Source organism: Microcebus murinus, chromosome 4 (genome assembly GCF_040939455.1).
Source record: "Microcebus murinus isolate Inina chromosome 4, M.murinus_Inina_mat1.0, whole genome shotgun sequence".
NCBI classification, from domain to species: Eukaryota; Metazoa; Chordata; class Mammalia; order Primates; family Cheirogaleidae; genus Microcebus; species Microcebus murinus.
In genome coordinates this window covers 10,894,160-10,913,121 of record NC_134107.1, presented here as the reverse complement: position 1 = coordinate 10,913,121, position 18,962 = coordinate 10,894,160, and the positions used below count along the sequence as shown (strand labels likewise).

At 59.2% G+C, this 18,962-nt stretch overlaps 1 protein-coding gene and 1 long non-coding RNA gene across 2 annotated transcripts; one reads left to right on the top strand and one right to left on the bottom strand.

Moving 5' to 3' along the window:
- The first annotated feature begins 2,996 nt into the window (after window positions 1–2,996).
- LOC105867541 (uncharacterized) lies at window positions 2,997–6,900 on the top strand. Its single transcript, XR_001152336.3, has 3 exons — window positions 2,997–3,106; window positions 6,125–6,240; window positions 6,413–6,900. It is a non-coding gene; the product is annotated as an uncharacterized LOC105867541 (long non-coding RNA).
- A 3,042-nt stretch (window positions 6,901–9,942) lies between these two features.
- LGALS12 (galectin 12) lies at window positions 9,943–18,627 on the bottom strand. The gene is made up of 9 exons (XM_012757736.3): window positions 18,298–18,627; window positions 17,163–17,251; window positions 16,836–17,049; window positions 15,931–16,050; window positions 15,042–15,080; window positions 14,432–14,458; window positions 13,701–13,789; window positions 10,737–10,887; window positions 9,943–10,262 (listed from the first exon to the last, which is right to left on the bottom strand). Exons 1-9 carry the CDS (start codon window positions 18,364–18,366, stop codon window positions 10,035–10,037), a joined length of 1,026 nt encoding a protein of 341 aa, XP_012613190.2. The 5' UTR covers window positions 18,367–18,627; the 3' UTR covers window positions 9,943–10,034.
- Window positions 18,628–18,962: the final 335 nt, after the last annotated feature.

Below are 18,962 nucleotides of genomic sequence, written 5' to 3'. Positions count from 1 at the left end.
TAAGCCTTAGGATGTCTTCTTGAGGAAAGATAAATATAAGACCCTGTCTTATTTTTGGGGAAACACACTATATAAACAGTGTGAGAAGGAAAGTGAAAGGGAAAATCTCAACTTGGGTATAAAGCTATTTCCTCCTTAAGCAGCAGAACACCAGACCCTCTGGAGGGTGGGCATCTGCCCCCCTGTCAAGCCTCAGTCTGGCTTCCTGACCTTGGGCACACTGAACTCCAGAGCTTATCTTTATTATTTTATTTTATTTATTTTTATTTTGAGACAGAGTCTTGCTCTGTTACCTGGGCTACAGTGCCGTGGCATCAACCTAGCTCACAACAACCTTAAACCCTGGGCTCATGCAATCCTTCTGCACAGCCTCTGGAGTAGCTTAGATTAGAGGCATGTGCCACCATGCCTGGCTAATTTTTTCTATATATTTTTAGTTTGCCAATTAATTTCTTTCTATTTTTAGTACAGACCGGGTCTCGCTCTTGCTCAGGCTGGTTTTGAACTCTTGACCTTGAGCAATCTGCTCGCCTTGGTTTCCCAGAATGCTAGGATTACAGGCATGAGCTCCAAACCTGGCCTAGAGCTTATCTTTGATAAGCTTTCATGTACAGGTGTATTTGTCTTTTATTTTTATTTATTGATTGATTTTTGAGACAGAGTCTCACTCTGTTGCCTGTGCTAGAGTGCTGTGGCATCAGCCTAGCTCACAGCAACCTCAAACTCCTGGGCTCAAGCCATCCTCGTGCCTCAGCCTCCCGAGTAGCTGGGACTACAGGCATGCACCACCATGCCCGGCTAATTTTTTCTATATATTTTTAGTTGGCCAATTAATTTCTTTCTATTTATAGTAGAGACAGGGTCTCCCTCTTGCTCAGGCTGGTTTCGAACTCCTGACCTTGACGATCCACCCACCTTGGCCTCCCAGAGTGCTAGGATTACAGGCGTGAGTCACCGCGCCCAGCCTGTATTACGTCTCTTAAAATCCACCTGTCCTGCTGGTGTCTGGGCGAGTGAGGCAAAGTGGGGGGCCCTGGGGCCCCCGTGGGAGGCAGACTCACGGGATCCAGGGGCTGAGCCTGCCCGAGCGGGAGGCCTGTGCATCAGAGGCAGCTGGGGGGAGCCGGAGTGTGGCACCTGGGGACCCCGGGTTTGGACAGGGAGCAAATCGCCACATGTCTGCTTCCCCTGCTGACTGGGGCTCTGACCTTGTCAGCCCCAAACACTTCCTTCTCCTTCCTCCGTGGCATTCGTCCTGCCTTAAGGGTGCATTCTCACATCAGCGTTCCCAACTCTGAAACCCGCCCCGCCGGGCTGGCACCGGCGCAGGTGTGCAGAGTGGCCGGAGCTGGCTGAGCTCCCTGGTGTGCAGCTCACTTAGGCTCTTGCTAGAAACGAAGCAATTCCGGGAAGGTCCTGCAAGTGCCAAAGGGGGCGTCCACTCCCCAGCACCCGCTGACTCTGGGAGGGGCCTCATCCCTGCCACAGCAGTCAGGGCTCTGTTAACCTGAGACCATGTCCTTATTCAGGCAGGGGCTGAGGCTCACATTGCATTAGCCACAGCTGCTGGCCACACTGCCTTGACCTTGCTAGTAGACATCTGGCATTAGAATGAAAAGTCCTGGTTATCCCCAGACAGAGACCATCTCTACCCTGCGGGCGCCGGCGGCTGTGCGGGCCTGTGGCAGGACAGAGGAGGAGCTGGGCAGGCGGCCAAGGAGGGCTCAGATTCCACATCGCTCTGGGAGCGTCTGCCAGGCGTTTGCGGGAGAGAGGAGCATTTGAGTAGGGGACGTGGTGCTCTCTGTGCCCCCAGCAATGTGCCAGCATCACCCACCCCTGCAGGGCCTGAAGAGGACAAGAGGTGGAGGAAGGAGGGCTTCACCCCTTCTTCCTGCCTCACTGCTAGAGCTGAGACCTCTCATCTCCTCTTCTGCCCCTGGACGGGGAATGACACCAGGGCTCTCCTGGTTGTGGTGGGTTCAGTCTCAGTGTCAATCCAGCCTGGCTTTCCTGGACGACCCTTGAGTCCCATGAGCCACTCTGCACAGTTAATCCCCATATGTATGCACGTGTCTCCCAACAGTTCTGCTTCTCTGGAGAGCCCTAGCTAGTGCAGTGTGTGACCTGCAGCCACGGGCTTCCAGTGAAGGCGGTGCATCCCTTGACACCCCCAGAGCCTCACCTAGACGCGCACCTGCTGTGCCTGTGCCTGTGGACACACCTGGATGCAGTGTCCCCACCCAGCCGCCGTCCCTCATCCCTCAGCCCAGCATTTTCTGGGGCTTCAGTTCTGAATGGCTGTGGGAAGTGTCTCTGGCTTCAGACTGGTTCCCCTGCCCACCCCCTGCTGCTGTGCCCCCTCAAGGTGGTACAGGACGTGTCCCTGCCATTATCTGGGGGCCTACCAGGGTTCCTCATTGCCTGTGGCTTGGTCGTGTGATCTCTTTGGCCAGTGGAAGGGAGTGAGCACACCGCCTCTGAGCACAGCTGAGCAGGAGTTCACAGAGGGACCTGCGTGGCTGGTGTCAGCTCCTTGGGCTCCCGTGCACTTTTCCAGGAGGAGACGTGTCTGGTCGGGGCCACTCCTTTCACCTGGGCCCAGAGTGTAACCCAGGAGGTGGGGACCTGACCTTCCCCCTCTGCCTGAAGCCAAAGGCTGCTGAGCCCAGAGGCCTCTCCACTGCCCCATCCCTCATGCTCCGTGAGTGAGAAAGAAGTCTCTGTCCTGAGTCTTCGAGATGCTGGGTTTGCTTGCTTCCAGAGCATAAGCTGACTCAGTAATCAGGGTGATGATTAGGGCACAGTGAGCTGGCTTCAAAGCAGCCTTCCCCGGGTCAGGAAGGACTGTCCAGTATGTGGTTGGTGACTCAGGGGATATTATTTCCTCTTCTGTTTCTGAGTGTCAGGGGCCAAGTGATTACACATGTCATGCACCTGTCGTGTGTTTTTTGTTTTTGTGGTTCAAAATTAAGTTAGAGAATGATTGGCTGGGAGTAGAGGAAAATGAAATTGAAAGTGAGGTTCCCAGAGTTTAAAAGAACGCCCTGCAGGCAGGGGACAGAACACCCGACACAGCGGCTGAGGCTTCAGGATGCCTGTGGTGGTAAGCAGTCCCTGATATTTCAGGGAAAATCTACAAGGGAACGACCCCCCATGGGGAGGACTCAGTAAGGTTTCCTAGTCTGGGGACATGTGAGTGCCAGCTTCTAATTCAAAGGTTGTATCAAAATTCTGTTCTTATGCAAAATCTGTTTCTGTGAGAGATTAGGAGTTCCTGGCGGAGGGGCTATGTCCCTTCTGAGTCCAGAGGGCTGTCCTGGGTCTCCTGTGGAGGAGGGGAGGTGATGCAAGAGACGCGGGCATCCCAGCAAGGGGCCACTCAGCCAGGCTGGGGCCATCAGGGCAGCCCCTCAGGTGTGGGGTGTCGGGGGAGAGACCCGGATGTGAGGGCTGCAGGGGTCAGGGGAGGAGGGGAGGGAGGCCGGTGAGGAAGGGCCTGCAGCTGCCCGCAGGGGTGTCCTGCACCCCGAGTCCCGAGGAAGGTCGCGACCAGACGTGCCCATGGGAGGCCTCCGTGGTCCTGGGCTGGATGTGGAGTGGCAGGGACAGGAGGTGGAACCAGTCAGGGGACCCTGGGGGTCACTGAGGCAGGGACATGGCTGCCTGACCAAGTCAGTGCCAGGAAATGGACCAAGAAAGGACCAGGAGGAACGTTGGGAGTCTGTGCTGCTTGGCTGTGCTCACTGGGAGGACATTGTCAGGAGGAGGGCAAAGGTCGGCTGACCCTGGTCAATGGCTGCCCAAAGCAGGGTGGGCTGCTGGCCACACGGAGGAGCCCCCTGGAGAGGGGGTGGGTGTCAGGCACAGCAGGTGTATTCAGGAGCCGAGCAGCTGAGGACATGGGGACTCGTGTCCCAAAGGCCATCTCAGGCTCCTGAGGCGACTGCGGGACTGGACAGGGAAGCAGCTGTGACAAAGGACGCACAGGGGCCGCTGTGTGCAGGTCAGCCCATCCTCCCAGGGCCCCTGGGCAGCGCGTTCTCCGTGGGCTGGCGGGCAGAGGGGACCGCAGCGGATGGCAGAGGAACCCCAGGCCCTGCCCTCTGTGGGCCGTGCTGCTGCCTTTGGGGTCAGAGTCAGTTGCTCAAGGCCAGTTCTCAGGAATTCTTAGGGAAGCGCACAGTTAGGCCTTGGGTAGAGTTAATGGTTGGCTCTCAGAAGAGGTGACTTTCCTTGAACACTAGGACGGGCAAGTGGAATGAGGGTGGAGGTGTTTGTTGTCCTCTGAGGACAGGCACAAGCAGGGAAACAGAGAAACTTCCCAGTGATGAGGTCGGTGCCCGGGGGCCTGGGAGATTTGGGGAGAAAGGGAGGAGGGAGGAGGGGGAAGGGAGGAAGAACGTGGGACTTTACTTGGGAGGAACCCCAGCAGCACAGCCAATGCCCTGCAGCACACAGAGACACAGTCAGGAAACCCAGCTTGTAATCTCAGCCTCCAAGGTCTGATCTCTGGCGGAGACCTCCTCTCATGCCAACCGACACCCCACCTTCCAGCCTCAGAAGCCCATGTGACCCTGAAGGGTGACCTTTAGTCACTGCTGCTTTGCACACGATGACCCCGGAATGCAGGGGCTCCAGGGTCTGACAGCGGGAATTATTTCCCATCAAAGAGCAACAATCTCAGTGCTTGAGGGGCCCTTGTTCCTTGGAAGGTTCTAGGTATAAAAAGAATTTTCTTTAAAAACACCATTGAAAACCACCGAATACTCAGTGCACAAGGCCCAGATTCTCCTCTGAGCTCCCGGGACTCACTGACTCCGACTCCTTCATCCTGCCCCCTCTTTACCCGGGAGGCTGCTCCCACCCCACCCTCGCTAAGGCCCCTGGGAAGAAGCAAACCTCCCTCCCCTCAGGGCCCTGGGACCCTCTTTTTGCTCTTTTATGGCTCTTACCCCTCTGCTGTGAGTGACACTCAGCTGGTCTGCACCTGTCCCCTCCCAGCTTGTGCCTGTCAGGGTGCTGCACTTAGCCTCGGGTACCGAGTGGCCGTGTGACAACCGCTGCTCAGTTGAGGGGGGAGAAGGAAAGGGCTAAGGAGACGCCTCTCCAAAGGGACAAGTCCCTGAGCTGCTGGCTCCCCCCAAGGCCAGTTTAAAAATGATTATTGAGAAACTTTTCCTTGTTACCTACCAGGTGCCGTGCACCTTATTCATATTGATAAGATTAATACTGTCATGTTTATCATTTCACATAATTGGTACCCAAATGGTACCTAGGTCTTCCCTTGTCCCTCAGATGCAAAAGGATTCTCTGGAAACTCTCCTCCCAGCTGCTCTGGGAGACCCCGCACCCCTGGGTGTTCTCGGGGACAACAAGCAGAGGGCTGCATTGCTCCTGGGTCCCTCCTGCTGCTCAGTTAGTCCAATGTGGGGATCATTTCACTGACTCTTTTTTCCCAAGCCAAAGGGACAGTCCCCATTCCTCCCCTCCACAAAATGTCACTGTCAGGAGCCCAGAAGATCCTCTCAGTGGCTGGCTCTCTGCAGAGGGTCAGCGGGAGGGCGGAGGTTCACATCACAGCCCGCAAACCACCCATCCCTGGGGCGTCGCCAGCCCTGCTTGGCGAGTCTGGGTCTCGGGCAGGAGCCTCTCCCTGCAGGCTGCACCTGCCGCCATGGCGCTCGGGACCTTCTGTCCCCTGCCACCGTCTCGCTCTTCATTCTGCAGCCTGTGTGCACCCTCGAATTCCTATTCCCAGCCTGCACAGCACAGCTCCATTTCCCTGTGTGACTCCAGACCCCACCTCAGGCCTCCCGCACCTGAAGCCACCGGTCAAGGTGTTTCCCCAAACAGATGACCCTGTCCCTCAGGGAGCGCTGGCAGGGAGCGTTGAAATGGCCAGACTCTCACCCCACATGTGACTCTCACAGACAGCGGGTGGGATGTTGCCCCGTGAGGCTGAGAGAGGACAGGGGACCCCATCCCCCGAAGTCAGAGATGGTCCTTGGCCGGCCACACTTCGATGGCAGACAAACCCTCCTGGTCCTGGACTCACATCACCATCACCCCTCACCCCCTGAGGCCCCATCTGACCTCCATCCCCGCCCCTCTGCTCTCCTAGATTCCTAACTTGGCGTTATGCGCTATCCTGTTCACGGTCTGCTTCCTGGCAACTTTGGACTCAATGAAGAAACAAAATGGACCGTGCAAGAACCAAGAGCATACCAAGAAGCAGTGGTGAGCCCCGGAGCTCCTCAGAGGGTGCACAGATGCCCCAAAGGGTGGAGCCTGGCGGGTCCTCCAGTTCTTCTTCCCTGCCCAGGATGTGAGGAGCCCCACGGGGCCTCAGGGTTTCAGTGCCGCCCCTCCTTCGCCCTTAACACCCCTCCCGTGTGTCTGTTTGTCCTAGAGAGACGAGTGGACGTCAACCAGCAGGAAAGAGCTAACTCACTTGCGTAGTGTTCCAATGAGTCCTTACAGTCTGTATAACCGAAGCTCAAAATACTAGAAATGTCTCTCATGGGCACCAAAAGAATTCCTTCCCTTCTGGGCCTCCATGACCCTGCTTGTTCCTGTCCTGACAACTGAGGGAAAAATCTCTGCAGCTCTTTGCATAATCGACTCCACGCTCCAGTTCAGCCTGCGCTCTGCACTCAGCCTGCTGGATCGCGCTGTTCCTCTATTCAACAGAAGATGGGAATTTAAGATGGATTTTCACAAAGAGGCCATGCCTAGGGCATATGGATCAGTTTGGGGGACACCCATGCCTGGGGCCTTGGGGGACACCCTCCCTGTGCCCCCCTGCACGTGAGCTCGTGGGTTGGAGGAACAAATATCTAGACGCTTAACCCTAACTCTTCAGTCACTGCTGCATTTAATAAACACGAGTGAGCATTTGATGTGTTCAAGGCTCTCTTGCTGGCAGGAGGGGGACAATGGTGAGGGTGACACAGTCCGTCCCCTCCAGGAAGTCCTGGGTCAGGAGAGAGGACGCCATGGGCGGAGGTTCCCGCACACGGGGCAGCGTGAGGGACACACAGGAGGAGCACGGAGCTGCGTGAGAGTCACTCTGGCAGTGGAGCGGCAGGGAAGGGGACAGTGGGGACCAGGCCTGGCTGGGGAGGCGCCATCCGAGTGGGGCATTAGAGGACAGTGACGGGTTCCTCTATGTCACAAGGCCCCACACTGTGTGCAGGAGCTTTGGGGACAGTGGGCCACCCCCCGAGATCATCAGTCCTTTCCTGTGCTGCTGCCACGGCGGGGACAGAACTGGGGAAGGTCCAGGGTGTCCGGATCAGACATCTCCAGGCGTGAGGCTAGTGTTGCACAGCGCTACTTGAAAAATGTAAGGTCTCACTCCAGAGAGAGACGGCTGTGTCTATGACTTGTGTATTTACAGAGGAGAGTGTAAATAATGTTATCCACAGAGATCACCTCACATCCACGGTCACACTGTGACAGGTCACAGCATCACCTGTCATGTGCTGGCGCTGTCTCACTTTCCTTAGCTGCAGAAGCACCTTTGGTTTTTATTTGATTGGGATTATTTGGTTAATAAATACACAACATGATTTTACTGTTGCAAATATTTTTGTCCTCCGAATTGATGTCAAAGGTTTCTTCCCAAAGGTGTAGTCACAGGTGTGTCCCCTCCTGCATCTGCTCTGACCAGGGTCCTCTGCAGCCCGCCACCCACTCAGAAAGAGCTGAGGTTCCACGACCTCAGTGGCTTTTCATTTCCTAGAGGTAGACAGGTCCTAGAATCGCTCATGATCAAAATGGGTGTGACAAATGGAACAGGGGACGTGCGATATACTGACCTGGAGCAGCCCTTCCCGGGCCTGTTTGTAGCAGGACGTGAGCAAGTCGGGCTCCCTGGGTGGGCTGAGCCCTGTGGACCACCCTCTGGGGGCTGGGCGGGCAGAGCGAGTCCCCTGTCCCCACGTCCCTCAACATTGGCGCCTCTGCTGCCCGTGTGAGTCGGAGCTCTGCAGAGACACAGGAACAGGCTGGGCAGGTGGGAACAGCGACAGGCAGAGAGAGGAGAGGGATGTATATGAGGGGGATGGACTCACAGGTGAGGGAGGATGACAACTATCAGGACAGGCCATCCCCCAGACACAGACTCTGGGGTGCTGGCAGCAGGGCTCAGTCCAAGTGGGGTGGCAAAGAGCCAGGGAAGCCCGTGCTGTCCCCAGTCTGCGGCCAAAGCCTGAGCACCCAGGGGACCGCTGGTGTGTGCCCTGGAGTCCGCAGGCTGGGGAGCCTGGCACTGTTGTTCCGGGACAAGGGAGGAAGGGAGTGTCCCAGCTCCAGCAGGGACATGGACACATCTGCGTTTGTCTGTGTTCTCCCCACACCCCCAGGGGGTTGGGTGGTCCCGGCCACACTGAGGGCGGATCTTGTCCCCCAGCTCAGTGACACTCACACTGTCCTCTGGTCAGGACTCACCCTCACTCGCTCACCAGTAACGCCCTTCGCCCTTCTCTGGGTGTTCCTCCATCCAGTCAGGCTCACACCTGACCTTAACCTTCACATGGCCCCATCCCCTTACGCCCATCACTCTGCAGAACTCCCGCCCCCACCCTGAGCCTGACAGCGAGCCTGACAGGGCCCCCGTCTACACGTGGCGACCTGGGCTCACAGAGTTGAGGGAACTTGTCCAACTTGTCCAGCGTCACGTCAGGAGTGGACCCAGGTGTGTCACATACCTGAAGAGCACCTCTCAGTCTGGAAAAACTTCTAAAGGGACACCAGAGTGGGACAGGGGTGGGGACCTGTTGCTCTGAAGGTCACACAGCCAGAAGGGTTCCCGGTGACCCTGGCAGCGGAGAGACCCTCTCCACACCAGTGCACCCTTTGGAGACTGTTTCCTCCGCCAGGGAAATGGGGCAGGTGGCCCCCTCTGGTCTACATTGCAGGTTACTTTTGATAATTAAATGAGAGCTGAGTGGGGTGGACACTGGGGAGCCCTGTTCAAACTGGAGCTGCTGGTTCACCTGTCACTCCTCCCACAGCGCTGGTAGGAAGATGGGGACAAGGATTCATATATATATTTTATATGGTGTATATGTTATGTGCAATTATACGTAGTATATAATAATAATTAAAGTCTTATTTTTCATTTGGCCTCTTTGTTTCCTGGGTGGTGTTCCCTGTTTCCCTTGTCTGTACTTCTTCTCAATGTGGGAGTTTCTCTGATGTCCCCCAAGCCCCCCTCCCATGGCCTCGTACCTGGAAGTGCCGGTGCGCCAGGGCACCGCGGTTAGGAGCCACACGCTCTGCAGGCCGCATCCCTGGGCTCTCATCCTGGCACTGTATCACGTGCTCTCATGATGTTGGCAAATGACTTAGCCGCTGTGACCCTCAGTGTCCTGCTTTATGAAACGGGATATTAACAGCATCTACTTGTCTCCAAGACTCTGGCTGTCCACACGGATTCGTTCTCCCTGTCTTATAGTCATGGCTTCGTGTCTGGGCGTGTGGCTGTCCTGGGGAGAGCACCGCAGCCTCCCTGGCGGTGGCGTGACCGTGAGACCGAGTGCCTGCTGATGGAAGGCGAGTGTCGACGGGAGAGTCAGTCCCAGGCCTGGGGCTCGTCTGCTGTCTCTATTTGCCTTAACAGGGCCAAAACCAAGAGATGGTGGCAACCCAGCTTCAGCCACTTGGACAATGAGGATGCCCTGGGGGTGGTGGGGTGACAGCTAGGGCAGACCTGAGTGTCCCTGGGAGCAGAGCTGCCCCACTGACCTAGACCGTTTTCTGCAGAGTTGCTAGGTGAGAATGAAATAAGCACCCGAATTCTTTAAGCCACTGTATTTGGAGTATCTTGTTGGGCTTCAAAAGCTGCTTCATGAGCTTTGTGGGCCCTGGCGGCAGATGGAGCCAAATCCCAGCTCCCGGGGAGGCAGGGGCAGAGCCCAAGGAGCCTCTCGCCTCCTGCCTTCCCTCTGCCGCCGCCCAAAGCCCCTGCAGACTCAGGCTCGTGACCCCAGGAGCCAGGCCGGATGGGGTGGTGACAGGTGGACAGTTTAATGAGGTGGGGAGAGCGGGCGCGGGACCGTGGGGCCCTGGGTCTCGGTTGGCCTTCCTCTTGTCTGGCCAGGGTCCCCCGAGTAGTGGACACAGTAGAGCTGGACACTTCCACTGATGCGGAGGTCCCGCAGCCGCTCCAGGGCCTGCCGGGCCAGGGTGGTGGCCCCCAGCCCCTGCCCGTTGAGCGCCAGCTTCAGCCCTTCCTCCTGGCACAGGAGCAGCACCTGGGAAGAGGCGAGAGTGGAGGGGGCGTCCAGGCAGGCCCTGCCCCGCTGGCCTGTGCTCTACGCAGCGAGACCCTCCTTCCTCAGAGATTGCACCCCGGGCTGCAGAGAATAGGATGGGGGCCCCGCTTGTCACCAGCCCATTGCAGCCTTCAACAAGGCCCCCCAGCCCTGGGACTTAGTGTCACCAGCTGTAGCTGGGGTTGCCTCCTGCTGAGAGGTGCTTCTGCACGTTGCCATCATTAGGGGGGCGTTTTAATCATTAGCGGATGCTGGGGTCCCACCCGCATTAACCAATCCGAGTTCTGGCATCGGCGTGGAGGGTTGAGGGCCACCGCAGGGACCTCGTCTCTGTCCCAGGACGTCTCACCCCAACCCCACCAGAACCAGCGTCTGCCCACATTCTCCCAGAGCATTCTGGGAATTCAGCTCTGCCGTCATCCTGGAGGGACGTGGCCGCCGGCTCTGACCCACCTCGAAGAATCGCTGGGGGTGAAAGAGGAAGGGGGCCGAGATCAGTTTCTTCCGTCCCCACGGGGAGATCCAGGCCAGAGTCCTGTCTGCGAAGGAAGCCCTGAGTGTCACGGGAGAGTGGGCGGCCTCGTCCCTCAGGCTCAGAGTGAAGCTGCAGAGGCCGGAGAGGGAGAGAGAAGGGACCAGCTGCTGCTGCCCTGGGGCGGCCGCTCAGGACGCAGGCGGGAGTGGCGGGATGAGTGTTAGGGCCGAGGACAGGCTCAGGCAGACGCTTGGACACAGCACAGCGCAGAGTAGTGGACACGTCCACTTTGCCTTCAGATGAACCTGAAGTTGAACCCCTGGGTTGCTGCTTACTGACGGAGGGCCAGGGGGTGGGCTGGGAAAGATCTAGCCTGAGCCTCGGTCTCTCCCCCGGAGGTGGGGATACAGTGGCAGCTCACTCCTGTTGAATGCTAAGTCTGTGCCAGGCCCCGTCTTAAATGTTTTGCGAGTTGCTCAGTGGTCAGAGCCAGGCTGCCCAGGTTCAACCCGGGCTGGGCCACTTCCTAGTCCTGTGACCTTGGTCCAGTCCTTGATCTCTCTGAGCCTCAGTGTCCTCACTGTGCTGTGGGGATGACAACCGAATTGCACCTGCCTGTGGGGCTGTTGTGGGAATTAAATGGGCTCATACATGTCATGTGTGCAGGACAGCAGCTGGCACACGGTCAGCACCTGGACGGAACTGCCGCTGTACACACGGTGCTCTGTCTCGCAGCGGTGGCCTCACGGGGCCGCGGGCACGTGGAGACAAGCGCAGGAACATGAGCAAGTCCTGGCACGCGGAGGTGGCTTGGGGACGCGAGGGCTGCCTTCCCTGATCCTGCACACGCTCTGTGCGAGAGGCTTGCAGCCCACGTAGCTCGCGAGCACAAGACGTTGGGGAACCCGCTCTGTTACCAGCGGTGGCTGTGGGGCCTCGGCTGGGACATGAAGCAGGACTCACGACTCCAGACCTGGGGCTCTGCCTACTGCCTGGCACCTGCCCCTCTGAGGGGGCAGCCTGATTCTTCCTCATGTCTTGGGAGCTTCCAAGGTGCCCTTCTTTGAAGCTGTACCCTGCGGCGGCTGTAGCCCGACTCCTCAGCAGGAAGCCCTTGGGCGTAGGAGATGCAGGGTGCAGATGGCGGGGCAAGGCGGGGGAAGCCTGTCCTGGGCTGGCCTCTCGGGGACTTGTGGAGGATCCTCTGCAGCTCTGGGAAGGAGCTTGGAAGGCCAGGACCCTGCAGCGTGGACTGCACGGAGCCTCCAGCCCCGCTGTGGCCAGGAGCTGGTCAGGCCCAAGACCAGCCCCGACCCGCTGTCCCGTCCCCCAACCCCAGACAGGCTCTGTCGTCCCACTGGCCTGACAACTCTTGGCGGCCTCAGCATCCCCCACCTCGCCCCGGTCCAGCGCAGCCCTAGGCGGGATCAGGGGCCCCCTCGGATGCAGAGGAGCTCTCTGAGGCTGCGCCATAGCCCCCAGTAGTGGTGCAGGTGGGGAGGGGGCTGAGGTGGTGAAGAAGGGACGGATTTCCACTGCAAATGAACACTGTGCCCTCCAACTCTCGCTTCCTCTGTCCAGTTCACGGCCTCAGCTGCTTTCAGAAAACAGCAGCCGCAGCAGCAGCGTTCACGCAGGCTTGTTGAGTCCCAGGCGCTGTGCTAAGTCTCGATGTTGGGGACCACAGCTGAAGTGGCCCACAGGGATATTCTGCCTGGTCCATGGTATTCTTCAACTTTACAACATGCAAACACTGAGAGTTTATATAAAAGATGGCTTCTAGGTTGTCTTTCAAAACAGAAGATCTGGCACGACTGGGTCTATGGAAATATTCTTTCCACTTCCCCAACGGGGTGCCTCACTATGTATGTGACCATTCTGGCCTCTGAGGACACATGCATGTCACTAATGACCTTGTGACTTTGAGCTAGGCGATGACCCTGGTCTCACGCCCTCACGTTTGGGGAAGGAAGTGTTCATTCTATCAACAAGCACGTTTCCATTTTCCCTATGGGGTTGGGATTATCTTCCTTCTTTTTCCAATAGGGAAGCTCGGACTCAGAGAGGTTTAGTGACGTTCCCCAGACCACACAGCTTATAAGAGGCAAAACCAGGAATCCAGCCCACTCCCGCCTGCCTCTGGAGGACCATGCCATCCTGTCCCCGCGTCATACCTGCCCCGGAACTCATGGACATGGTCTGGAGCATGAAGCGCCAGGGGCTAGTGAGGTCAGTGACTTAGAAAATAAAGACAAAATACAGCAGGCAGAACACAGGGTGTGCCCTTCCCTGCCCTCCCCTGCGTCCACCCAGACAATTCTGATGGCACCCACAGTTGTGGACACGTGCCGGGTACTCTTCTGAGCACCACCCCTGCAGCCGGAGTTGTTATTATCCCCTTCTTACAGAAAAGTAAACTGAGCCACAGAGAAAAGTAACTACCCTAAGGGTGCATGGGCAGTAAGTGTCCTAAGCAGAGGCCAAAGTCATAAAATGCATCGCATCTCCACTGTGCTGGAGCCATAGGACTGGGTTTGAGCGCCCCCTGCAGGAAATGCTAGGTAGTGTCCACTTAGCAACTGTGTCCCTCCAGGTCCCAGTTTCCAAGGACCAGCCTCCTCTCCGGGCCTCAGCCTGCACTGCAAAGGGCCTTTCTGGGGCCCCTTTCCTGGGACCTGTGAGGAGGGGCGAGTTGGCCTGACCGGATGTGCCAGCAGGGAAGATGCTCCCACAGGTGGGGCTGCAGGTCCCAATTCCAGCCTGACTCTCATGGGCCCCGCGACCTTGGGCAACTCACTGCTCCTTTCTGCCCTTCTGTTTCCTTATCTGTGGGAGGGAGATTAAATGGGGTGCTGGGAGATTAAAAGCGGTGGTGTTTTATTAGCATGTGCCTGGCACAGAGGTGCCGCTCCCTCCTCTCCCCCTGGAAGCCAGATACTTACTCCTTCGGCTCCTGAAGGACCAGCCCCCGCACCACGATGACCTGCCCGGGCCAGAGACCCCGGGGAAGAGCATGTGAGCAGGGCACCTCCTGGAGGAACAGGGGAGATGACCGACAAGACCTCTCACAGGGGCTCAGAGAGGGCCACCTGCCCCCGGGGCCAGGGGAGCACTGGGGCAGGCATGTTTCTGCCCCAGTGGGCCCCAGTTTCTGCCCCCATGCCCGCAGCCAGGAGATCAGCTCTGCGCATTTATTGGATGCCTAGTGCAGGCCAGGGCCCCCGTGCTCTGCTCCTGCTGGAAGCTTCCCCTGGCCCCTCCAGGCTGAGCTCAGTGCCTCCCTGTGCCCCGATGAGCACCACGGCCTTCTCCCCTCGCTGCACCCTCAGCTGTACCAGCTCACAGGCTGGTGGGCCATTCCCCCACCAGCCTGTGAGCACCTGGAGGGCTGGGACTGGCTCGTGCTCTATCCGAGAGCCTGGTACCAGGCCTGGCACCCAGGTACAGGTATCAAATAACGGTTTGTAGAATGAAAGAGGAAAGGGAAAATGAAGCTGGAGCTTCAGCTTGTAGCTGCTGGCTGCCTGCAGCTCTCTGTAGAGGAAGGGGAGCCCAGAGGCTGAGGGTGTTTCCCACCAGGGGGGCTCCCAGGCCTTCCACCGATGCCCTCCTGACCCCAGGGCACAGGCCAGGGGCTGCACCTCCAGGGGAAGGGGGAGGGAGGCTCACTCACCAGGCTGGGGCTCCTCAGCAGGAAAGGCTGTCGGGGAAAGGGGAAACAGGGCGACACAGGCATGTGCGTTTGCTCAGTGAAAGGGAACCTCTCGCTCTTATTCTCAGGAGTCGGAGAGATTTGGGGCTTGTCTGTCTCTTGCAGCAGGTGAGTCACTGGGGCCCCTGTGAATTCAGAGGTCCACCAGCTCGGGAATAAAGGGGAAGAGCTGGACGGTGGATCTGTCATTCACTTGTGTGGCCTTGGCAAGTACGTGGGCCTCATCTCCCCTTCTGTCCTGCAAGGCCACCCCCAGCCACCTCGCAGGGCTGCTCTGAGAATGGAAAGCTCCAACTGAAAGGCATCTCCTGATAGGAACACGAGGCTCTGCCCCTCCAGGCAGCCAGCCCACCCCCAGCCATCTTCCCAACCGGCCCGGGAGAGGGTCTGGGAGAGCCAAATCCAGACCCTCCTGGATGGAAGCAGAGCCAGGCGGGAGCCTCAGTGAGGCAAGGGGTGGCCCAGCCTGGAGCAATGAGCTCCGGCGGCCTGGCGGGGCAAGGGAGGCCGGTGGGGGAGGACCAGCCAGCTCAGCCAGTATGGCTGCTCGCCCTTCTCCCCAGAGACTCACGTGTCCAGCCGGGTACTCTCTGCTGCCCTCCACAAATGGCTTCGGGAGGAGAAAACAGAACAGCAGTCAGGGCTGGCCTCTCGGGGACTTGTGGAGGATCCTCTCCAGCTCTGGGAAGGAGCTTGGAAGGCCAGGACCCTGCAGCGAGGGCTGCATGGAGCCCCCAGCCCGTGTGGCCGGGAGCTGGTCAGGCCCATGACCAACCCCAACCCGCTGTCCCATCCCCCGACCCCAGACGGGCTCTGTTGTCCCACTGGCCTGACAACTTCTGGAGCCCCCCACCTCGCCCCGGTCCAGTGCAGCCCTAGGCGGGATCATGGACCCCCTCGGATGCCGCGGAGCTCTCTGAGGCTGCGCTGTAGCCCCCAGGGGTGGTGGTGGTGGAGAGGGGGCTGAGGTGGTGAAGAAGGGACAGATTTCCCTGCAAGACCCCCGCCTGTGCCTGAGAGGCCTGTGCCTCAGGTGGCTCGTCAGTGGTTCCCAAACCTGGCATTTTGGAAGCGCCAATTCCTAGGCACCCCCCTTCAGGCTTACTGAATCAGAATCTCTGGTGCCTCCAAAATCTGTATTTGGTGTCCCCAAAATCTGTATTTTAAATAAGCTCGTCAGGTGGGAATGAGATGGCCGCTGCAGGCTGTTCGGGCCTAATGCCCAAGACGTTCGCCTCCTGGCCGCTGTCCTCAGCGTAACGGCCGCAGACTCCGGGGCCCCTTTCTGCCGTCACCTTCCCTTCCCCCTCACCCCACCCACACGTGACACTGTGGATTCCTGCCCCCGGGCTGTTACTGGGGTACAGGGCCCCTCTGTCTCTCGGTCTAGGCTTGGGGACGGGTCCCAGGCCTGTCCAAGGTCAGCGGAAATCAGCGGCCTTGGCCCCACGGAAACTTACGTTGATGTTCAGGAATCCAACAGCCTCCACCACGATGTCACCAAATATGCCCAGGGTGTCCACACGAGACAGCGGGAGCCGGTGGCGGTAGTGGAGAAAGTGGTGTCCGTTCACACTCACCTGGAGAGAGGCAGGGTCTGCTCAGCGGCGGCTACCGGCCATCGAGCTCGTAATGATGTCCTGGCGTCGCAATGACATCCCGGTGTCATGCAGCACGTTTACCTGGGTTCTCCTCATTTAACTAACACCGACTCTACCGGGTAGGTACACTTTGCAGAGCCTCGGGAGCCTAGGCCACCTACCGAAGGCTGCAGAGCTGGCCTTGGGACCGAGGCACCGTCGGCGCCCCTCCCTACGCTGACAAGGCACTTCCCACGGCCCTCCCTCGGCCTCAGCACACCTGCGGCATCACCAGCTTCCGTCCAGGTGAGGACACTGAGGCTCTAGAGCCGATTGATAACCTGCACCCTACAAGCCCCCTCCCGCCAGCTGCCCGGTCCCCTGGAGAAGTCTGCAGGTCCCACTATCCTCCTGGCAGGAGTCCACATCAGAGGTCAAAGCCTCGAGGTCCCGTTCTCTCTCCCCAGCCCCTGCCCGGTGGGCTGTGCGATGGGGACAACGGAAGCACCCACCTCGTGGGGCTGTTGTGAGGATTTGTGCGCTGATGGACTCAAAGAGCCTACAACAGTGCCTGGCACACAGCAGGCGCTCCCCGAGTGCTGGCCATGACCATGGCAGGGGCGCCCTCTTTGGGGTCAGGCACCACAGAGCTTTCTTGTTGCCATGAGAACCCAGGGCAGTCTCCCCTCCCCTCCCCCAGTGCCACTCAACACAGTGACAGGGGACTCAGGAAGGGTGGAAGGACACAAGTTCCAGACCACCCAGTGCCCGCCCCTTCCACTCACCTTCACGTCCTCATTCCCAAAGAGGAAGAGGATGAGGAAGCTGTCCCCTTTCTGCAGGGGCAGGTGGGGCCACCGGGCCTCCCTTTGCCAGCGCCCGCCGCGCAGGGTGTTGCAGATGACGTGGGGCTTGGAGGTGTGGAAGCGAGGGTTGAAGTGGATGGCGATGTCCGGCCGGGGACACAGGCTGCAGCCGCACTGGAAGTCCACCTGAAACCTGGCGCAAAGCGCAGCCCGCGTCAGAGACCCGCAGACCCCCAAGGGCAGAGAGGGGCCCCGAGCTCGATGTCCCCAGGGCTGAGCCCGGCACCCCCGGAGCCACCTCCTTACCTGCGTGCGCCTAGAGGGACCCCTCCCTGCAGCATGACCATCTTGCCTGTGTGCAGGCCGCCAAAAATCGTCGTGACATAAGGAACCACCTGAACAGGGGAGAAACCCACCCGAGCAGGGCTGGAGAAAGGGCCTGGGACCCTTTGTCAGGGAGCAGGGAGGGAAGTGAAACAAGAAAACTCAACTTTCCCTTCCATGCAGAAAAAACGTCCTTACAGGGAAAACCCAGCTTTCTCTGAAATAGTGTCTTCGGCCGACTCCCCCTTCTCGGCGTCATACTTCAAAGCCGCTTTGCACCGGGGACCCAAACTCAGCCCCACTGCCCCGGCGGGGCCCCGCCAGCTTCCTCCCCAGCTCCGGGGCACAGTGGGCCGCCATGTCCCCAGCGAGGCTTGCTGTCCACGGATGCCACCCTGGCCCCCAGAAGCCTGGTATCCCCGCTTCCCGAGGACCGCTAGTGGCTGGAGCCCAGGAATTGGGAAGTGAGGGAGGGACCAGGTGGGAGCTGGGAGCTGACCCTGTGTGGACCCCGGAGAGATGCCCAACGGTGGCCTTGGCAGGCTCCTCTTCCCCCACGGAGAAGCTTCCCGGCCTTCCTAAAACACGTGCACACACACGTGCACACCTCCCTGCCTCTTCTGGGCTGTCCCCCCACTCTACCCCCCCGCACCTCCCAACTCTTTCTCCAAGCACCATCCACTTGGGGGCCTGAACTGCTGCTCCACTGCCCTGAGCTTCCAGAGCATCTGCTCACGCCGCTGCGTTGGCCCTGGCTCCGCGGGACTGGCCGGCTGTTTTTGCCGGGAGCCACAGACGGCTGAAAGCTGCAGTCTCGCCTTTCCCGTCTGCAGGCTCAGCGCCTGCCCGGCACAGCCGGGCTCTGCATAGGTATTTGCAGAAGGAGTGTGAACAGTACGGCAGGTGCACAGCTGGCGCTGGCGCAGGGTCAGCCTTCCTGTGTCGCTCCTACTGCCAGCAACCTTCAGAAGCCCAAACCGCCCAGAGACAGCCGAGACCCCGCAGTGCTGCCCTCCAGGGGGGAGGTCCCCTCCACCCGGCCACCCAGGCGTCTGGACCCAGCCGGAAGGCAGGAGCCCAGAGACCCAGGAGGTTCCAGAGCAGAGCGGCGGCTCACCGGGTGGAAGACTGGTGGCTGCAGGATGAAGCTGTCAGGAATCGGGTCCAGCTTTTCTTCAGGTGGCATGGGGTGGCGAAGCTCCAACTTGGGCTGCAGTTCCTGGTTCCGGGAGCCCTGCCCCCTCGGGACTGACTCGCCTTCCCCAGCCAGGGCCCTAAGCGTCCCGGCTGTTCGTCTCCCCTGCCCCAGCTGGGTCCTAAGCCACTGGGAGCAGGCCTGGGGGCAGCAGTCCACCCGGGGCCCTGGTGGTGCAGAGCAGAGCTCTGGGTGGTCTGGAGCTGCCAGCAGAAACTGTCCCAGGCTGGGGAACTGCCACTCTCCAACCAACTAGCTCACCCTCTGGGGCTGAGGCACGGAGCCTTTGCAGAGGGAAGCCAGAGGCTGGCTCCGCTGGGGCTCGAGCCCTCACTGGGCGAGAGGAGGGGCTGTTGGTGTGCAGGTGCAGGTTCCGGGAGCAGCCCCGCCCCCAGCTGCCCCGGACAGCCCAGGCGACTTCCCATTCCTCCCCCTGCCACAAAAGGATTTCACCTCTTCCCCTCATTTCCCTGCCCCTTTCCCTACTCTTCCTTTCCCAAGTTCTACAGTCCCCGGAGACTCCATTTCGGCATCGGCTGGAAATACCAGGACCCGGCTGGGGTCACAAGAAGGTGGAGTGAGAAAAG